The sequence below is a fragment of the Ammospiza caudacuta genome, chromosome 14 (genome assembly GCF_027887145.1).
Source record: "Ammospiza caudacuta isolate bAmmCau1 chromosome 14, bAmmCau1.pri, whole genome shotgun sequence".
Taxonomy (NCBI): domain Eukaryota; kingdom Metazoa; phylum Chordata; class Aves; order Passeriformes; family Passerellidae; genus Ammospiza; species Ammospiza caudacuta.
Window position 1 is genome coordinate 16354375 of NC_080606.1, and position 22254 is coordinate 16376628.

Below are 22254 nucleotides of genomic sequence, written 5' to 3' on the forward strand. Positions count from 1 at the left end.
GTTGTTGCTTTGTCACTGGTACAATCTTTGAATGAATGCACCAAAAGGTAAAGAACTTTAATTAATGATGGGGTGCATACATTTAAAATTCATATCACATTTCAGAAGGATTATTCAAAATAATTAATTTTGTCCGTTAAAACACTTTTCCAGTTGTAAATGAAGTGATTAGGAGTGGGCACAGAAGACGTGAGTGAGGGCTGAGCTCACACAGTCCCTTCAGAGTATTAGTCTCTTTACTAGGTCTTGATGTCATAAATCATTTTGGCCTCTCTGGAGCCAAGGCTACATTTTTTCCTTGGTTATAATTCTCATTTTTGTTGGTAGTAGCTGAATTCTGTGCCCCTACAATGTGCAGAAGGAAAGCAGGTGGCTCCAAAGTGTCCCCATTAAGACAAGGTCTCGTGTTCATGTGCAAGGCTCAGGGGCTCCACAGCACTGTGGGGACTGCTACTGATCAGAAACACCAAATTTAGGACTTTCTGTATAAAATTTTACAAAGAGCAAGGCAGATTGGATGCGCCACACTTGTAAAGGAAAAGCTGAGATGTTTTAGTGGGGTCCTGTGGCTGCTGCAGGACACGGTGAGCAGAGGGCTGTCCCTGCAGGCACGGGGTGAGGAGGCGCCTTGTGGGGCCAGACAGGCGAGGGAGGGGAAGGCCATGATCCAGCTCTACCCTTCTGAAATGCATCTTGAGTTTTATGTGAAAACGTCCTTGGAAAAAGCAAAAGCAGAGTGAGGAGCAGGCAGCATCCATGGGTGACCAGCAGAGCTCTGGACGTGTGGGTGCCAGGAGGGCTCAGGCATTTGCAGGATTTCCACAGTGCAAGGATAAGGAAATACCATATGTCACATACTTTTTTTTTTTTCCTTTTTTTCCCTAGGTCATTGTTTGTACTCTTGTTTCCACAAAATCTCATCTGCTGATCATTTTGCACAAAGTAACATGTTCAAACTCTTTGTTGGTTTAATTTCCCATTGCAGGGTGTAAGGATGTGAGGAATCTGTAAGGAATTCCAGTAAAACAAGAATTAGTGATAGTTCCTTTGTTAACAGTAGTGAGTCCACTTCAGTCTCACATTAATGATATTTTGACAATAGAAAATACTTCAATATTTTAATTACATGTAAAGTCTGGAACATTCCTGTTCTTGTTAAGGCACATATAAGTTAGGATGAAAACTGGCACATTACCTTTGATGTGGGCCACATGCTGAGAGTCCCCCAAAGGATGTCACTGACAGTGATACAGCTGCCAACAGCAGGAGTCTCATGAATGACAATTTTAATCAGATTTTTTTAAAAAAGTCCTCCAACATACAGTTAATTTATGTTTGAGGCAAGAAATGTTTGTGGTGTGATTATTTGGAATATTTTCTTACTTAAAGGAGTAGCATTAATCCCCCCAGAATTTTCAGGCCGTGGGTTTGTAGTTAAGGATTCAGCACCAGATTTGTGCGGCGTGCCCTGAGCTGACATTTCTGCAGCTGAGATTTGGTAGCAGTTTTCCTTGCAACAGTTGGTGCTGTTGAAATGTCTGGCTGATCTGTGAATTTGATGAGACAGAAGTCACCCTGGTCTCCAGTAATTCTGCCTCTCCTTTGCACCCACAGAGTACAAGGCATCCCTGAGTTGTGGAGCAGGGGCTGTGTGGGTAAGCAGGACACACATAGATCAGAGCCCCGCTCCTTTTTATAGAATACCTTGGCTCTCTTCAGCACTCAGATTCAAGTTTTATTTTCCTTTAATGAAGTTTTGATCTGTGAGAAAATCAGGATTATGCATTTATTTCTGTGATTTTACAGTAAGCATCTGACAGTTTTGCATAATAGGTTATGCTTTCTGCTCCATATTCTGTTTAAAAAAAGCTGGAATCCAAAGCTGTGAGTGACATTTTGGTAGAATTTTAGCAAGTACAGTCATTACCAAATTAAAAATAGATACAGGTGGGTAGTCTGTGTTTTTAGCTCCTTTTAAAAAAACCCAACCCTTGACTGTATACAAGAGCAGCAGTTTATCAGATCATTATAGTTACAATTAGGAAAGACCAGCAGTGTTGTCTCAGACCAAGAGTAAATTTACCTTTATCCACCAGAGGCTTTAATTTCCATGGCTGTGACATCTTTTCCTCAAATGAAATTCTTACTCTTAATTTTTTAGAAGGTTAATTTAAATTAATAAGATCACTGAAGAGTATTAAAACGTGGTCCATTTAGTCAAGGAGAAGAAAATGTTATTGGCACTGTATAATTGAAGCTGCTAGTTTGTCCATAATCTAAAGGAAAAACACTTGGATTTTTAATACAAGTCTCAGTGCTTTATTATTTTGGAAATCCAACCAACGTTTGGCTACCTGGTACCTAACTAATATGTATTTATTGGGCAGTTGTGTGTAGAGGAAGGTTCCACAGTGCTGCTGCTGTGGGTGGGCACTGCAGGCTGTGGGTGACACCTGGCACAGGTTGAAGGGTGGCTTTGGGACATTTCTGCCATGCAGGATGGCTCTGCCTCTGGGTCAGGACATCTCTGCAGGATGGCTCTGCCTCTGGCTCTGGTCTCCTGCTGCACTGTGTGGTGTTGAGGGTCATCAAACTCACGACCTGCAGATGCCAGCCTCATGTCTGACTGACAATTGCCCAGCTTAATTTTAGAAATTCCATAGGCTTGCTGATCATGGCCATTTTTCCTATTGTTTCCTTGTTAAAAGTTCCTTGCTGTAACTTGTCCTGCACACTGTGGGTGCAGAGAACAATTTATTCTCTTTATGACTGCACATGTTCTTTATCTAGAGAAGACAATTAGTGAGCTCCTGTGTGGTGTCCCTTCCCTCCAGTGCCCAAGCTGCTGTTCTGCAGGGCTCACACTGAGGATTTGCTCAGCTCTCCTGTGCTGCCCTGGCCCCTCTCCAGGTGATTCAGATCCTCCTGCTCCCCACTCAGGGCAGTGCCTGGGTCAAGGCCATGCTGCAGGCAGGAGAGTGGCAGGGATGGAGGCTGAGAATTCCTCCCATTGTGCAGGCACTGATCTCCTGGAAACGTGTGCAGCTCACTCTCCTGGCAGCAGCATCCTGCTGACCTGTATTTACCTGCAGTCTCCTACAAACTAGATATTTTTTTATTTTTATTTTATAAATTTACACAGGCTGTTAAACCCCATTCTGAGCTGAGGATGGCTATTCCAGCCTTCTCTCTGCCCTCAGCAGATTTTCACATTGTATCTCTCGTAAATCTGCACAAAAGTTTAGACAAATTCTAATAAAGATCCAGAATTGAAGGTAATTCTGCTGTGTATGCCTAGGATATAGACTAACATCTGTCCTTGAATGGGGAGCATTTAGTTCAGTTGAGTTTGGCCATTTTATGGTTCATTCTCTCTGTACAAGTTGACTGAAGGAACATTCTGAAGGTAAATTAAAATTGATAGCTGAAACTGAAAATCAGCATTTCCTGTCTCGATGCCGTGCATTTTTTAAGCTGTACACAGCCATCTGCAATTAATGCTCTTTGTTGTATATCTTCTGTATTTACAATATATTTGACAATAAAACCTTTTTTGACATTTAATCAGTAGCAGAGTTGTTCCACTCTCATTATATATTCATGAACTTTATCACCAAGACAAGACATAAATGTTGAGCTTCCCTTTAAGATCAGACAGGCATTGATATTTAAAACATTGAAAATTGAGGGGGGTTGTTGCTGTTCTACATTTGTGCAGTATAGAAGTTAGAATAGATTCTTCTTTTTAAGAAGATGCTCAGGTTTGAAGGATGGAGACAGTGAAACTTCAGGACTAATGGAACTGTAAGAGCTGGATATTCAATTACTGATTTCATGGCCATCAGAGGCTGCTTTTTCCCCTTTTCCTATAAAGCTTATAATATTAGTTAAATTTGGATTCATTTTCTCATATTTCAGATGGAAGTTGGAAAGGCAGTAGGAAGAAGAGTCTTGCAAGTTCTATTTGTTGATTGACTGTCTCTAAGAAATTGATGTGAGGAGGATTTTGGCATTTCATCCTTGAGAAATATTGCCCCTCATTTGCAGCACCCCTCCTATTTTTCTGGATTTTGACAAAGTAGATATTTTGGAAGCTGAGTCCAACTTTATTCCCTTTCTCTGTAAAGTCTAAGATCCAGGCAGAAAAGTAATTTAGAGAAAAACAGATAATACAAGTAAGATCTTCAATTTCACTTTTTAAACACCAAGCATATCTGGGTATATCCTGTATGTTAAACGGCATTTCTGTGTCAGTGGGAGATTGAACTTTAATACAAGAATACTACTGAAACAAAGGGAATTTGTATTAAACTTGCAGGTAACTTACATTTTAGAGGGTAATCTCTAATGAGTCTCTCTGAATTTAAACTCAGTGGTTCTGTCTGTAGAAGAAATATTTGCATTGTCCTATTGCTCACAGGTGATACTGATTTTCTCTCTAACTCAGTAACAGCTCCTCTTTCTGCCTCAAATAATTACAGCCCAAACCTTGCCCCTGTACTATGCAAATGGAAAATCCCAATCATCAGGATAGCAGTGTATTTTCAGTTTGGATTTAAAAGAAGTATTTTATTTATTAGATGCAGTTATGGCACTTAAATGAATGGTTGTGCAGTTATGTAACATCTCACCTTCAAAATTTAATCATCTACAAATGTAATTTATTTTTCATAAGCTCCTTGCTTTTTAATATGATTCATTAAATTTTTTTTTCCTGTTGGTTGTTCATCTATTTTGAATGGAGACTCCAGGCATTCATTTTTCCTGTTCCTTAACGCTTGGTATGGTTGATGTAAAAATATTTTAAAATAATGTTCCTATGATTTAAATGATTTCATATTTAAAAGTTTGAAGTTGCCCAGAAAGTTGTGAACTCCCAATCACTGTCCATGGCCAGGCTGGATGGGGCTGGAACAGCCAGGGACAGTGGAAGTGTCCCTGCCATGGCAGGGGTGGCACTGCATGGGCTTTAAGGTTCCTTCCAACCCAAACCAGTCTGGGATTCTAGATTTCTATATTACTTGAAGCACATGAGGTATGTGACAACAGTGTGGTCACAGCTCCCCCATTTTTAGTTATCTTAATTGTATACATGCAATAACTTCTAATTTAATTAAGACCAGCAATATTCCACATTAGCCTGTGTGTCAAAATCCATGCAGTATCCTATAAAAAAGTCATTAGTTTGGTAATATCAATTTAACAAGTTTTAGCTCATTAACCTTGACACCAGCAGTGCTGGAGAGAGGAACCTTTTGATATTGTTGTTCTCAGCTCTGGCAATGGGCTGAAATCCGTGGCCATTATCCCTGGTCATCAGTTACGGCTGTGTGCTGGCTCTTGTGGGCAAACACCACAAATTACAGCTCCTCAAGTCAACTTAATAAATGGCTTAGCAGCTATACAACATCTCACCTTCAAAATGTAATCATCTGCAAATTGCAGAAGTGCTTCTTCCGTTAGTTCTTTTTCTCTTCTGGCATTGTGCTTGAGAAATTGCAGTTACCTTTGTAATGAAGTTCTTGGTTTAGCTTATAAATATTATTTAATATTGGTGCAGGTACCATTACAAAATGAGAAAATGAGCAATGACTTAAAAGTAGGGGACAAAGAAATAAAGAAGAAACTTCAGCAGTCTGTCTGCCTAAAAAAGCTGTTGTGTATTGTACATTTTCTCTTATACTTTTAGAATCAAAACACCATCAATGTTGAAAAAGACCTTGAAGATCATCGAGTCCAACTTGGTGTTGTCTGATTTGATGCCTCAAACTGGGTGATTCTGATTTTCAGAATTGAGAAGAGGCAGAGCAGAACTCATATTTAGCCCCATGGTTAATCACAGAAGCATTTGAGCAGCAGTGAGAAGGGATTCTATAAAAATACAGGGTATTTTCTTGGAATCAGCTTCCCTTAATCCCTTCCAGTCATCCTGAGTCTGTCACTCTTTATGATTTGAGCATTTGGATGTAGAGAGAATGAGCACCCACCTGTGAGAAAGGGCTGTGTGGAACAGGGAAAGAAGAGGGAGTTAGAGCATTGTTTTAATGTGGAAGTGGGAAAACAAAGCAAGATGAATGTGGAAAACAGAATATTTTGTTGTCAGCTTTTTGTCCTGTTTGTGCCAGTGTCAGATTTTCATGGGTTTGTTTTATTTCCCTTCCCCTTTCCCTTTCCCATTTTCCTTAAAGCAACAGTTTAACCTCAGCCAAATTTTCAGCCTCACTAAGACAAAACAAGGTCAATTTAAATAAACTTAAGTATATAGTTGGTTTTTTTTATCCTGGCATGTTTGACTCATAAAAAGTGAGATGTTTTTGGTTTTTTTTTTTTTTTTTTTTTTGCTTTTGCAGAAATCTAATCCAAAATGAAAAGTACATTAGATAGAGTAAAATTGAAATGTTGGTTGACCTCCAGGTAGTGGGGAAGAGCACGGTGTGGAGGTTGAGTGAGGTTTTTCATGTGCAAGAAATCACTGCATCTTGTAGTTCTGTGAGTTTGAAAAGAGATAATTTGAAGTGATTTTAGCTTTGAGAATTTACAAAATGTAAATTTTTGTTCTCTTTATATTATATAATAAAAAGCAGCTATGTTGAAAATTCATTACCAAATAAATCTACTAAATTGTTATTCTTTTAAGATATGTAACATTTGGCTTCTAAAATCTCCTCTGTGCATTGAAATTGGGCTTTTGTCTTTATCTAAGAAGCATTTTTTGAGTAATCCAAAAAAAATTTTTTTAAATTACTGATGACTGTATGGATGCAAAAAAAAAGTGCAGTTTTATGAAGTCTTTCATCTAAGACCTAATTCAGATAGAATCACCTGTACATGAAATCAGAAAATTAACATGTGCTGGGTAGTTGGGCAAACATGTCTGTAAGGCAGAGCTGCCTCTGCAAATATTGGATTTCTTTCTAAAGGGGATCTTGCATTATTTGACATTTATGAAAAACTGTCAGAGTTTTATGTGAAACATGTAGTGACATTTCTTGTGGCAAATGTATGTTATTTTACATTGGTGTAAAACCCCATATGGGGGCATTTCTGCATGTATATGCATGAATGTATCTCAGTATATTTGAAATGAGAACTGCAAATCAGACTGCAGATTTGCAGACTGCAAACCTCTAATTTGGAGGTTTGTAGTCTGACCATGTTCACTTGAGATTTAAATATCTTTCACAATATTCAAGCTTGATTACTTGGCCTCACCTGAAAAATGTAGCTCAGAGCTAAGGCGTTTATCTGGGTAGCTGTCTTTGTCTTTGTATTAGGACTAAAAATTCCTACCACTTCCATGGTGTTTTGTATAGTGAAATGTGTATTTTACAAGTTTCAAAGATTTTTTTGACCAGTATTTCTAAAAGCTGGCGTAATTTATGAAGTGGAGGTTCAGCTGCAAACTGTGGGGCTTGGCTTTAGGGGGGATCATGGTTAGGGGATGCTGGTGAGCAGGCATAGAGGACATTTGCAGCAAAGCCATCTGGAGCTGTGGAATGACCAAAGCTGTCTGTGGCACTGAGGGAACAAAATCCTTCACCTTTGGCCAAAGCCCTGGGCTCTGAACGCTGGGAATGCCAGGCTGGAACCACAGGCTGAGCCACAGGTGTGCTGGGACAAAGTGCATCTCTTCAAAAACCTCAGCAGAGTGTGATCCTCTGTCCCTTTTCTTTGCACACAGAGTCTCAGAAGTGAAAAACAGATCTTCAGGCTTCACAAAGTAAAGAGCTTTGGGAAGAGTGGATTTGTCATTATGTTTAATTTGCACATACCTCACCAAAGCAAAGGCCAGGGGAGTCAGGCCGAGAACACAGCTGTACAGGCAGCTCAACTAATTGCCTCTCCATCCTCAACCTCATTTATCTTCATTTCTTCCCAATTATACCAAATTATCAATAGTCTCTGTTGCATCAGAGTCTTAATCCCCTTTATTCAGGCAGCATTAGATAGTGGCAGATGAATTCTTGGAGGGAGTCAGGGTAAACAGCCATGAAATGCCACCTCTGGCAGATGGCATTGCTCACAAGAAATGTGACAAAACATTTGGAATTTGTTACCAGGCATTGGTATGAGAAGGCAAGCTGTCAATATTTTTTTAAATGATAATCAAGGTGGTGCATACTTATACCACAAGCAGAAATGAATCCTGTCCAAAACCTCAAGCTTAGTTAAGTTCAGCTTGGCACTGAGTTACTCTGTTTTGTTGCAGAAGCTTCTCACTTTCTCTTCTTAAGAAATAGTTTCACTTTATCTAGTATTAATATCAACATTTTAATAATTTTTTTTTCCGGTGGTAGTTGTTGCTTTTTTCTTTGTATAGCTCAGGAAGAAATTCTAGCTTGAAGATGTAGAGTGTCCTTTACAGAGTAACAATATAGGAATGATTTGGCACTGTTGGTCAGTTCTAGGGGTTGGATCCTGCTCCTTAGAGAAGCTAATGCTAAACTCCCACTGGTATTCCTGGAGGAGAATTATTCCAGAGGTGATGGGAATACCCAGTGGCTGAGCTTTCATAATGAGAAAAATGTTCTGAAAAGCAAAGATGGATTGAATGTGTGAGATGGATCAAGTGCTGTGGTAGGAACCTGTTCAGATATCACTGTGAGCACAAATGAAAGTGGTTGTGAAAGGAAGTACAGAGTTGGCTGCTAATGTAGTTCCAGGGGTTTTTGTGTGTTATTTTTAGGCTGGCATCAATTGAAACTCAGTAGATGTCCCTGCTGACCTTTTCTGTGAATTGGGTTTGCTCACGAGCTCTCGTGGTTTTGGCAGCACTCTCAATTTTTGGAAGTCAGGAGTGTTTAGTGCAAGGGATCAACTTCAGATGTAAGAAATGGAATTAAATGAGTGTGTACCTGGCCTGAGATCCCACCCTGACACTTGCTGGGGCTGTGCAAGGGGCTGCAGCCACCGATCCCTTGTGGAGACGTTCTTCTTTATAAAAGTGTGTTGGCATCCCTCAGCAGCCTCTCCTTCTCTGGTAACATCTCCAGTGAGTTTTATGCAGGCGCTGGAAGTTTGGAAAACTGTCCAGGTGTGTATTAAGGCCACAGATTTTATTTAATTCTTTCAAGCCATACTTTGCATTATATAGAATTCTTCTCGTATTAGGAGATCTTGGAAAGATTATAAAAATATGATCCATTTATGTCACTGCAGATTAACTCAGCAGATTTCCATCTGTAACTTGGACTGTTCTTAATAATGATTTCAAAGAAATAGTAAATTATGAATTGTTGAAGCTCAAATAACCCGATTTTGTAGTTACCTGTCTGCCCTGGATGTCAAGATATTCTCAAAGCCTCTCAGAATCAAACTGAACTATCTGCTGAGTTAGTCATGATAAAAATACACAGTATTTTGTCTCAGTGGTTCTTTCAGTAAGTTGTTAAATATGGGGAAATATTAAGTAATTTTTTAAAAAGCAGAAAATTGCAAATTGTAGTGAGTGAGGGTATGGGTGATTATCATCGCTGGAATACAAATCCTGGTTCCCTGCTTGCTGCTGGCTGCAGTAGTGGAGTTCAGAGGGATGTATGTTTTATCCTTTCTGGCAGGCAGCCCTGCAAACTGTATTCAAGATCTGAAAGTTAAGCTGTTTTATTTCTGGCTTGTGCATCATCAACAGTAATAAAAACATGACAGACCAGAATTTTGACCTTCTTTCTCTCTGTGAAATGAACGTGTTTCTGAAGGCAGCCTGTAGTCCTGCAGTAGAAAACAGATTTTTTGTTGATGGTTCTTAACCAGAATAGATGCTGTGTTCTAGTACATCATTCTTATCTTTGTATAGAAAAATAAAACAGTTGTCACACAGTTGTTACTAAAAAAGTTAGCAATAAATGTACTTCATGTTCTATAGAAGAAACTGAATAGAGTTTTATAACTTAATATTTAATCCACCACAAGAACTAGGAGCTGTCAGAGGAAGATAACAAATGCCCAGTTAATCCTCCCAAAACACACCTTCAAATAACACCAGGTGATTTTTTATACAGTGCAGGCACAGGTATCTGACTCTGAGAGGTGCTCGTGAGTACCAGTGCGTTTTAGTGACAATTGTTGTAAGAGTTCATGTCTGAGTTTCTGTAAATCTGATGTTTCATCTTGTTAAATACAACTTTTAAAGGGTGCTGTGGTTGTGGAAGTTGAACCACTGAGGTGTGTTGGGTGTTTTGGAGTTCAGCTGGAGGTACTGAAGGTGATACTGAAGTTTAATTGATGCACAGTTTGTTCATCTGCACTGGTCTCAGAAAGCAGCAGGAAACACTTGGTTGTATTTTAGGAGCATTTTTGTGGATCCAGTTTGCAGGGATGAATGGCTCTGTCCGCTGTGAGAGAGAGAACAGGTTTCCTGCTGCTCGGAGCCTGGACAGCGGCAGCTGGCTGTAATGGCGAGACCTTGTTTTGGCTGGAAGGGCCTGGGAGGGACAGTGACAGTGACACCTGCCAAGGTACCTGGCACGAGGGGACTTGGCTGGGGCTGGGCTTCACTCCAGCCTCATCCATCAGCACGTGGGAACCTCGCAGCACGTTTCATTTACCACCTCCCTGTTTCTTTGTTCACTTTAAAGGAAGGAGTTGATGGTTTGGGAGGGATGGTTATGTTCCTAGATAAATATTGCAACTCTGCTTTTATCGTCTCAGAAAGTATCTTCCTGAAATTGTTTTTAATTAATTTGGCATCAAATATTCGGACATATTCCCAGTTACCTTTAATGTCCTGTTTGCTGTGAAATAAACTTTGATTTTGCTGTCATCAAGACTTTTCAAAAAGTTTAGCAATGATATTCAGATTTCAGATGCCTTCTCATTGTGTAATTATCAACAGATTACTTCACCTAAGTCCTGACAGACATATTTTTTAAGTATGACTGACTGATGGACAGATTGGGAATTGCTGAATTAATGGGCACATTTCAAAGCCTTGGCAGGGCTAGGCAGTAATTACATCTGCTGAACCACTTGATAAGTTTTTGGAAGTAGCCCAGTAAAGCCATCACTGGATTTCTTGAGTTTTAATATCTTACCCTACACACTTCCATGGCTTTCTTGTAGGGTACACTCCAAAAGTTGATACAGCCCAATACACACAGCCAGACAAATCCATGAATTAAAGCCTTAAATGCATTTCAGATCTGCCATTTGGATTTCCAGATGGATGTAATGATTTTGGGGGCTGTTTAAAATCTTGTTCCCATCTTTAAATTTCAGAATTTCATTTGGGAGTAATAAGGGACCACAGAAAATGCCCACACTTGCATGGCCTCTATAAATAACATTATCTACTGCCAATACAAGAGACAGAATTTGGGGTTAAATGGGTCAAAATCCTGACCCAGAGCAGTTTGATGGTTTTCTGACAGGAAGGTGCCACTTGACCAGGAATGAGACCTGGGTGATCTCTTCCTGACCTTCCTGCAGTGAGAGTTCCATTTTTCGACCTAATTTTGTCTTCCTGGGACACTCAAAGGTTGGTACCATGAAAATGTTGACAGAAAGTTGTAGGCTAAAATGTTTTTGCAGAAGATATTCTGTGTAGACCAAAAAAGTGACCATTTTCCCCAATATCAGAGTGAGGTTGGGATATTGGTAAAATAGTCTGGAAACACAAGGATTAGGAGTGCTAGGAAAAAGCACTGCTGTGTTGTTTTGGGAGTCATAGGGTTCTGTATAGTACAAAAATTTTCAAAGGCCCTGTATGTGCTGGACACTCACAAGAAGTTAGAGGTGAGAAATACTTTGGAATTACCAGTGCTGAAATAGCAATGCGCTGAATATTTTTTTCTTCGCAGCTGTTGTTGTGCTTAATATGCCCAACAGGATGAAAAATGTGTTTAAAAATAATTTGAGAATAAAATTGGCCAGTGAAGATGGTATTGCTTTTTACAATTGGAGTTCAATTTTTCAGGAATGTATCACAAGGAGCAGTAAAATGACAGACATAGATTGAAACAGTGTGGTTGTGGAATTCGAAGGTAGCTCTGACAGAGAGGATTTCATTCAGCTCAAGGAGACAGATTTAAGGCTGATAAAATGAATTTGAAACCAAATGAAAAGAAACTGTCACCGAATTGAATTGTGATTACTTTCTGGAGATCTTTCAATACCTAAAACCAAGACACTGATTTAATCACTACAGATATGTCTTCACCAAAAAAAATCAAACCCAACAAACGAACAACAGATTTTGGGGTTTTGTTCTGAAGAATGGAAATGCACAGAGAGGCTTATTGCTAGAGAACTTTTGGCTTTAAGAGTTGCCTTAAAAAATTCCTAAAGTTAATAATGGGTGAGTAGCAGCATTTTCAGAAAAAGTGAAGCTGAGCTTACCGCTTGCATTTTCTTCAAATAAATAAAACAAAACTTAAACAGAGACACTGTGATGATAAATCACCTTCCAGTGGGGCTGTGGGGTCTGTCACTGACAACAGGTGAATGTACTGCTTGGGCTGATTTTCCCTGTTTGTTCACAGTACCTGTGATTTAACTCCTAAATTCACCTGATTTCTGTTTTTGCTTAGTTCCACATTAGTGCAATTCATGCACTGCTAAATAACTTCTCTCAAATAACCTGTTCAGACTGGTGAATAGCAGATTTCATTTATTGCCCATTAAATAACTGCCCAAATCCACACGGAGTGCATCTCTCTGTGTGCCCTGGACACTGCAGACTCTTTCTTTAGGCCTTTCTTTAACCCCTCTGTGCTTTCAGCAGCACCCCTGGAGGCAGAGCCTGCAGTCAGCTCTGCTGCTCTCAGCTGGCTGGGGGAGGCAGCCCAGAGGTCTCTTCTTTGCCCTTTCTCAGGCTGTGGTCAGGAGCCCAGAGCTCTGTGCCTGCACCTGCTGAGCACCAGGAGCTCTGGGGCTGCTCCTTTCTGGCTTTCCCTTTGCCAGTGCTGAGGACAGCCTGTTCTGGGACAGCATCGACAGAATGCACACAGGATAAGGAAAAAATCACCTTTCTGTCCTTCGCTTTTCTCTGTTGGAGGGAAGGTCATGTGGGTAGTGGGTAAGAGTGTCAAACATAAAGCTTTTGGTAAGGTGCATAAATGATGTAGTGGCATTTTGACAAATAACTTGTGGGTGCTCTAATAATATTCCTATGACACTCATGTATCAAGTTACTCATATTTTAAGATGAAATATTATTTCTTATATAAAATAAATAAAAAGTTTTATTTCCTTTCGTATAAAAGAGGTAGGTCCCATTGCTGTTTCCTGTTGTCTCATTTTTCTTAGGAGTGCATGTTTATTTTTTTCCATATATTTTTCCCTTTATGTTTTATATACCTAAAAGAAATTACTAAAACACATCTTTGTATGTACTGTAAGCTCATAATACAAAATACAGAATTGAAATAAAAAAAAGTCAAAATGTGATATCTTTGCCTTATGGATGGACAAAAAATGGTGATGAACAGAAATCTGAAAAATTGTGGTTAAACATGAATTTTAAGCACTAGGAAGGATTCAGTTTATATGGATGTATTCGCTTCTAATTGTTATGGCAACAAAGAATTTGAAAATACACATTGATATGTTGCATGTCAGATATGTATTTGCTGATCAAACATGCTGACAAGTGTGTTACCAAATAAGAAAATTGTATGCTCAAAAATAAATACCTTTTTTTAACACTGCATGGCAATTAAAGACTGAGTGTACCAGCACAGGTTTGCATGTCACATACTTGGTTTTTACTGTGAATCTGCTTCAGGCTTGCTGTAAATTTGTATGTAATCTTTTTCTTACCCTATGGGCATAGATACTCCAGGGAAGAATGCAACTGTTCTTTTGAATTGTTCTTTTTTAGCTGTGCGGAGGGACTGTGGGTAGGATGGATCAGAGGTTTCTGTAGGGCCCAGGGGTAGGACCAGAGCCCTGACTCGTTTCCAGTTCACTTTCCTCACTGGTGTAACAGGAGCTCCCTAATTCTGCCCTCAGCTTTCCCCCCTGCAGCTGAGCACTCTGCCCTCATAAAACACTTCACACCTGAGCAGTTCTAGGTAAGAACTGTTCTAATTATTATTTCATTTTTAAGAGGCTTCCTACCACATAGGAAATGCAGTCCAGATGGAGAGATGGAGCTGTTATCTGTGGGACACTGCAGGCTAAGGATGCATTTCATTTAATATCACTTTTATTAGACATTGTACGCTCAGCTGTATTTTTTTCTTTCTCTAAGGAGAAGTGATAGGGAACATAAGAATACAGGAATGGTCTGCAGAGATAAGTGTATTGCAATTTATTCTTGTGTTGCTGGCACTGAATACTGGAGCAGATTTACAAGTGGAATTTGCAGAGAGGAAAAGTTATTGTTGTCCCCATCTGTAAGGAGAACTGGTCCAGTGATTTGGACTGTGTGACATAATTTAAATTCAGTTTCTCCTTCCACTGCAGATTTCCTGGGTTTCCTTAAGCAAGTTGCTTTTCTCTCAGGGCAATTCTCCATCAGTAAATTGGGAATAATGGAATTTTCATGGGAAATGAGAGTTGGGGGGGCTCTGCTGCTGCAGCCTCAGGGCCATGAGGCTCTGAAAGGCAAGAGAAACTTCCAGAATTAATTCAATGAGCTGAGTTTAGACCCTCTGTGCCTAGGGCTGGAAATACCCAGGGCAGAGGAACACGGGGAGAGGGAAACTTTCAAATGAAGACTCAGTTTTTTCTTTTCATTCAGAAATCCCAACAAACTGCCTTTGGCCCAATTTTTGTGTCCAGTGCCCTGATATGTGAAATTATAGCTACAAAATATGTTCCTAAGCAAAAATCCATGGAAAAATATGTGTGTTTTTTGGGGAAGAATAGAGTGTAAATGTTAAATTTGTTGAAAAAGCACATGGAGAAAATTAAAACTCATTTGTTAAAATCAAATACTCAACATTTCTTCCAAAAGTCCTTCATAAATCACACATTTAACTTCTGAAACACACCAAATAATAGCACTGCAGATTCACAATAGTCAAAGTGAACAACTTCCACACTAAGTAGCAGTCAAATATTATTTGAAAGAGCTGATATACAGTATATTAAATAACAAAGATGCTGACACAGCCTCAACTGTAGTAGTTCTAATTACTGCACCACGCCATGCTACATTATATCACATGGCATAATTTAGTGTATCTTTCTTTGTCAGTGTATTACTCATCATTTTACAAATTACAACTCTTTTGTAGGAAGGTAATTCATACTTAGACATAGTGCTAAAATGATGGAGTGTTTTCCTTTTTTCTCAATCACTGATCTTTCAAACTTTTGCATTTAGCAGTATTAATCATGTTTATTAGCCAAGTGTTGTCATAAAGAATGGAATTTCTCTGTTACTTTCATATTCAATTAAAATGGTTTTTTGCTTGCTGCCTCTATCTGCTGCACTCCAGTAATCTATTTACTTATTCTAATTGAGATCCTTGTTCATAAATTCAAAACAAAATCAATACTGCAGTTACATGTTTTTCTAACAATCTATAATCTAAGTGACAGTGTGGGGTGTACCTGAGAGGGGAGTGATCTTAAAATACCTTTTAACTCTAGAAATGTTCAGTCTAACTTTTTCTTAGGTTTTCTGTTTTGTGGACCAGATGTATTTTGGAATTCAGTAACATGGTCTACTTAACCTGCTGTTTAAAAGGAATTTGTTATTCAAGTGTGTAATACTGAAGAAACTACAGTCTGTAAAATTGCTGCAGAAGACCAGACAGAGATTCGAGACACCAAGTGCTGTTTTCTAGACTTTGTGCTTGTTGTAGACAGTAATTACTATGCATAATAGATATCTGGACTCCTGAGTTGAAATTGCTGAATATTGATGATTTCCCAGCACAGCCTGTGCCCAGCTCTTTTAACCCACAAAGTGAAGGGTTTCACGTGGGGCATCCCCAGGGTCAGGCCCAGCACTGGAGGAGGAGCTGCTGAAGCTCAAAGATAACCAAACTCGAGGATAAACTGCAGTAAAATCTTCAGGGCTGAATTCCAACTGGAATTTAGTGGCACTGGAGGAAGGGAATGGCCAAGTGCCTCCAGGATTGACAGCGCAGAGACGTGATGAGCACAGGGGTGGACTCAGATGAGTGTCTGGCAGGGACTGGTGGCCTCGTGTCCTGTGATAGCAGGAGATGATGGCTCAGCCTCTCAGATATTCCCATTCTAATAATTCATTTAATCATCACTGATGATTTCATCCTCAGACATTTAGCTTTTCCTGTTTCCACAAACCAATATTTTGAAAGTAGGTGATGCTGAAAGTGTCTAAAAATATTTTTTTGCTCCGTACTTACTTACTAATTTATTTTTTGAAAAATTCAGGTGCAGGTGCCAGGTGCTCAGCTCTGGTAAAGGAGTCTTGGCTCACTGCTAACCAAGCAAAATATCTCAGAGTAAAGGTACATGCCACTCATGGTTTGCTGTGCCCTGTTTTGCAGGTGGCAGTGAATCCTCCTGGGACAAGGACAAGCTGCAGTCTCCCATCACGACGGGATCCCAGCACAGCATTGGGCACCCCACGCTGTCAGGGCAGTCCAGCCTGGGCAGTGCACACCCGCTCAGCCCTCTCCAGCAGAACCACCTGCTCACCAACAGTACGTACCGGGGTCCTGCTGGCAAAGAGGAGAGCCTGGAGCCCTGCTGGGAGCTGGGCTTGCCTTCCCTCCCAGCCTCAGGGAGCGGGGAATGATGGGGGACACGGGAGTGACAGGAGGGTCAGGCCTTCACTGCCAGCTGCGCTCGTGTCTCGTGTCCAAGGCACCCTCTGCCATCAGTTCAAACACGAGTGGCTGTTCCCTCTTGGAATTCACTCAGTCACTCACTACTGGGTTTGGGACTGTCAGTCTTTAATTGTCATTTCCATGGAAAATAATCATACAATTGCTTAAAAGTTTAGCTATGTGAGAAAATTCTCCTCCAGATGGAAATGCTGACCCACCAAATAAAATAGGAGACCAAGGAATAAATGCAAAATGTCCAGTTAAATGGTCATGTACTGAACCCAGCTATCCAAAACAACTGGAATAAAATGACACAGGTTGGATTTGGAACTTAGGGCTCTCCAAAAAGCCATCTCTTTTCTTTCCCTTAGGAAGGGAGCAGGTGGGAAGCCATCGGTTCCACACCTGTGCACCCAAAGAGGGAAGGAAGGGAAGGAAAAAGTATTCCAAGAAGGATTTGATTTGGGATTAACATTTTAAAAATTATTAAGGAGTAAAGTTATTCCTATAGTTGATGATGGATGAAGAATGAAAACTCATTTATGGACTCTCGTTGCTTGTTTAAGCACTTTATCCTCCAAGTTCTGAAAGTTGATTTTTGGTTTTAGTTTAGTGGACGAGTGACATTTCTGGCTCCTTACACAATTCTTGGAGTAGTCAGTTCATTCTCTTCTGCCAGGCCCCAGATCTGAGCAAATCAGAGCTATTGAAATGACTCGTACAAAATGAGTATGATTGTTTGTGGGAAGGTGTGGACCTGAGCATTTTGGATTAAGAGTCAGTAGTTAAAAATCACCAGGTCATAGGACTCAAATTCTCTGTGTTTGTGCTTTCAATTTATATTCTTGCATTATTCAATACCTGGATTTCTTTTACACACAGACACATTGTGTTCTTTTCTCTTAAGGATATTTTCCAGCAGATTTTGTAGTAGGTGAATAGGCTGTTAAAGGCTTTACTGGATGTCAGACATTATGCCCAATGATTTGCAAGTGCAGGATATATTTTCCTCATAGTCCTCTGAAATGTTTGACGGATTGTGTCTTAAAACTGGTGATGTGCTGTTAAATTCTGTTTGTAGTTTGCATTTAGTTTGCATGTCAATTGGACTTTAAGTAGACATACAACTCAATGTGGCCAGATGGTGTCTGGGAGTTTTGGAACTCTATAGAGGATGAGGAAAGATTATTGGGCTGTTAAGGGAGATCTGCAGGGGAACAAAGGCTTGTGGATGCAGGCACTGGAGGGGATTGTCAGAGTGGTTTGAAGTGAGGGGAGATGTATGTGGGCATTGCTTATTGCCTATCATAATTAATATTGGCGTGGATCATCATATAAAATAGAGAGTGAGTCATTAGACATCACAGTTGTTGATCATGATATGCTCATGTTAAACAGGAATAGTGTGGGAGCTGGGAATATTGCAGTGCTGCTTTTCCTGGTGGGCACCGTGGTGTTTTTATATCACTGGAGTCAAATTCTGTAGGAATAAGATAAGATATGTCAGTCAGTGGCATTTCTTGTTGTTAGTTCTGTCATACACCAGAAACTGGCCTTCTGGTGACTGGCCTTCTCCTTTAAAATAGTTAGGATAAACCCAAAAGTTGAAAACTTTTTAGCAATAAACATTCTCAATGGTTTGTGGTAATGACTAGCTATATGTTTGTGTTATTTAATACTTGCACCTGAATTTTTTAATGAGGATTTTTTATCTAAATGTCATTTAGAAAAATGATAAGACATTTTTGCGTGGCAGAGTGGGTCTTGATTTTTGGGTTTTATCCTGAAAAATTAATTTTGGATGCCTGATGGTAGCTATCTCCAAGTGATCCCTCTAAAGAACTCTTGAATGCACAATAACTATTTTTTCAGTGAATTGGTGTCTTGCTCTTTCTTTCCAGTGCAGTCATTACTAAATACAAGAAGTAATACACATGCTGAAATGGATATTAATGAAGTATGAGAATCCAATTCTTGCTAGCAGTAACTTCACCTTTTTGGCAATGTCAAGATCTGCAAGTTGATCCAAATAAATTTCATACCTTCTTAAATTGGTTTATATCCATAGCAGAAGACAATTTAAAGTGACATTTTGAAAATTAGAACCTCTGGCAACAATTTTAACCTCTCATTATGTGTTGCAGTTCACAGACCTTCTGTACAATTGCTCGGTGGTGTCTGTAATCCAAGCCACAGCCTTGTGGATTTGAGAAATAAAGTATAAGAATCTAGTGTGACATTGCTGAGAAGGTGTAATGGGAAGAAGTCTTGGTAGGAGTGTATGATCAGATAAAGTTATTAATAAATATTCATCTGATATGTTGGAAAACATGCAAATTATATGCATGTTTTGTGGGTCTTTTTCCTTCCTTAGTTATCTTAACTAAAGAGATCACTAAACTGGCGCACTTTTATATTTACTTTCTGTCACTCCCCAGCTGTGTGTTCCTCTCCCCAGTACAAACCAGCCTTTCCTGGGCTGCACAGACAATTATCCCCTGTGGAACCATAGCATTGATAAGAATTGCTGCTGTTGGGCTTGAGTGGTGGATGTTGCACTGGGATGTGACAGCCCTCAGAGTATCCCAGGGGCATGGTGGATGGTGTGGGCTTGTCCCAGTGACATGGTGGTTGGTGTGGCCCCTCAAGGTGTCCTAGGGACATGGTAGATGGTGGTATTGCAGTGGGATGTGGGCCCTCAGGGTGTCCCAGGGACATGGTGGAGGATATTGTGGGCCTCAGAGTGTCCTGGGACATGGTGGATGGTGTGGGCCCTCAGGGTGTTGCAGGGACACAATGGATGGTGTCACCCCTGCAGGGTGTCCCACTGACATGGTGGATGGTGGATGTTGCAATGGGATGTGGGCCCTCAGGGTGTCCCAGTGACATGGTGGATGGTGTGGGCCCTCAGGGTGTCCCAGTGACATGGTGGGTGTCACGGCCCCTCAGGATGCCCCAGTGACGTGTCTGTGCTCTCCGCAGGGATAGACCTGCCCTTCATGATGATGCCGCACCCCCTGCTCCCCGTCAGCCTCCCCCCGGCCTCGGTGGCCATGGCCATGAACCAGATGAACCATCTCAACACCATCGCCAACATGGCGGCGGCGGCGCAGATGCACAGCCCCCTCTCCAGGGCAGGGGCCTCCGTCATCAAGGTAAGGATTCCTTGTGGCGTGCAGGGATCTGCAGTGGTGCTTTCAGCGAGGAGGAGGATGAGACTCTGACTTCACACTGCTCCAGCTCACCTGGCCTGCTCCCAACACTGAGCAACACCCACACTGCAGCCACGGAGTTCTGCTGCTCTGATCTGTCAGTGAGTCTGTAGTGTAATTAAAAATGGACACTGACACTACAGGCTAGAGTGAGATTTCTGAAACCTTCATAACTCTCCTAAAATGCTGTTTTAAGGTCAAATTTAAGAGAAAATGCTGTAGGACATGGCAAGAATTCTAGTGCACTGCAAATCCAGAACAGGTAAATAGCAGAGAAAATTAGCACAAGTACCTTAGTGAGGCTGAAGAACAAAACAGGAATTCTAGCAGTGCAAAACCAGAGCAGGTAATACCTGAGTAAATTATCGCAAGTACTTCAGTGGGTAGAATCTCTGGTAGCCAAATCTGAACTTCCTTCTGGTTGGTTAAAACATATTTGTATTTTGTAAGGCTTGTCGTAGTCTCTGCCAAGTAGGCTGTTCAGAAAGGTTCTTGCCTGTGTGGAGAGTTGCTGTCCTGTCACACACTCAAAAATGCATTAAAACAAGAAATTTTCAAAATAGAAGTGTGTAGGATCAGTGTATGTGAAGGATTGGTGTGATGGGATTCTCTAAAACAGTGTGTCCACTTTTTACTGAGCAAAAATGAAAGGTGTTACCAGTCTGACGTGTGTGTGTGTGTATTTGCATGCACATGTGGGTTTCTTGTTGACAAAGTAAAATGTTGTCAGCTTTGAAAGTTCATTAGTTTAATCCATTTTTCTTTGGGTTTAAATATATGAGTCTATAGAGCTATCTGTTCTGGAAAGTAAATGTCTTCAATATTTGTGTTCATTTAAACTCATCTATCCTGTCACTCTAGAATCTGACTTCTGAGTTGCTTTTTTCTTACAACTCTCACTTGATTAGCTGAACTTATTTGCTCTCACATCTTTATTGTAAAACATCTTAATTTTATGTGTCATTATTTTATCCTTGAGAAACACTGCAGTTCCAAACACTACAGTCCAGTTGTGAGAATGCATTAGTGAGGGTTGTGTTGTACTTCCTTTTGTCACAGGCTGGTGCTTTGGGAGATTTTGTTTCTAAATCAAGCAGGGAAAGGAACTCGCAGTGACCAAGCACGTGTTTGTTGTTCATGCCCATGTGTTCTGATAGCAGCATCCTCTCAAGGGGCACAGCAAATGTCTCTTGTCACATCACTGCAGTAAAATTCTACATCCGTCTGTTGAGGCTCTGGAGAGGTTTGTTTTCCTTCTGATTTGCTTTCTGGCCCAAAGCATCTCCAAAATTACCTCAGATTCTTTCTTATTTTTACTGGGAGTCCATGTCCAGATTAGGGCAAATATTGTTCTGAATTATTTGGTTTTGTTGACTTTTTTTTTTTTCTCTTGAATTCTAGGGAGGCTGGGAAAATTCAGGAGTGACATTTCCCTTATTTCCCATTAGGATCCCTACTTAGGATTAAGATGTGTAAAAACTTCTCTTTATCATCATTGTACTTGCACAGTTGTTGGCTGGGTGGAGAAAACATTTCTCTCTGATATCCGACTGTGTTACTGCAAGTCATTAAACTATTAGAAATTAGTTGAAATTCCATTCATTTTAAACCATAACCTTTCCTTTAAGTGTTCAGAGACCTAATTTAAACACAGCAGTGGAATATTTGTAGCAGCAAGTAAACTTGCAGAAGCTTTGATTGTATTCTAAATGTTACCAATATGTCAACATGAAGATTAAATACATATTTGTAAACAATGCCAGTCCTTTGTAATTTAACCTGCACTTTTTGCAGGCAGCTGGGTTTCAGGGTGTTATTTAGCAGGCCCTTGCTGATGAGAGTTACTCGTTTACAGCAATTTTTTCCCCAACACCTGCACCAGAGGAGACACAATATCTCCTCACAGCAACACGAGGTCTGGCCAGCACTCTGGTGGGAATTATTTCCTCTCATGTTGCAGAGGAAAATGCACCAGTAGCCAATGTGACAGAGGCAGAGTGGGCATCCTTTGCTGTGTTACTCTCACCTGTCAAGTGGTGCTGCATCTTTCTCTAGTTTGTCCTGAGTGCTGAAAGTGTAGATGGATTTTGTAACAGTGTGAGGCTCCTTTTGTCTTTTCTTTCCCTTATGTACAATCATCCAGCACAGAATGATGACCAGTTAACATCCAGTTAACATGAAATTCTTGTACAAAATGAAACATGTAAAAAAAAAAAAGAAAAGCAATGCTACTCCTGCTGTGAGTAGGAGTCCTTTTATTACAGGACATTATTTAAGTGCATTTAATAAGTACAAAACATAGCTAGTTTTCAATAGAGTGCAATACCAGCATCATG

The 22254-nt window shown here is 40.3% G+C and overlaps 1 protein-coding gene across 1 annotated transcript in view; it reads left to right on the top strand.

Annotated features, from left to right (window-relative positions):
- Positions 1-22254, top strand: part of DACH2 (dachshund family transcription factor 2) — a 236156-nt gene that overhangs the window by 161617 nt on the left and 52285 nt on the right. Inside the window, exons 4-5 of the mRNA XM_058814170.1 lie at positions 16425-16580; positions 19689-19861. Coding sequence (XP_058670153.1) covers positions 16425-16580; positions 19689-19861 — 329 coding nt within the window. The remainder of the gene's footprint in view (positions 1-16424; positions 16581-19688; positions 19862-22254) is intronic.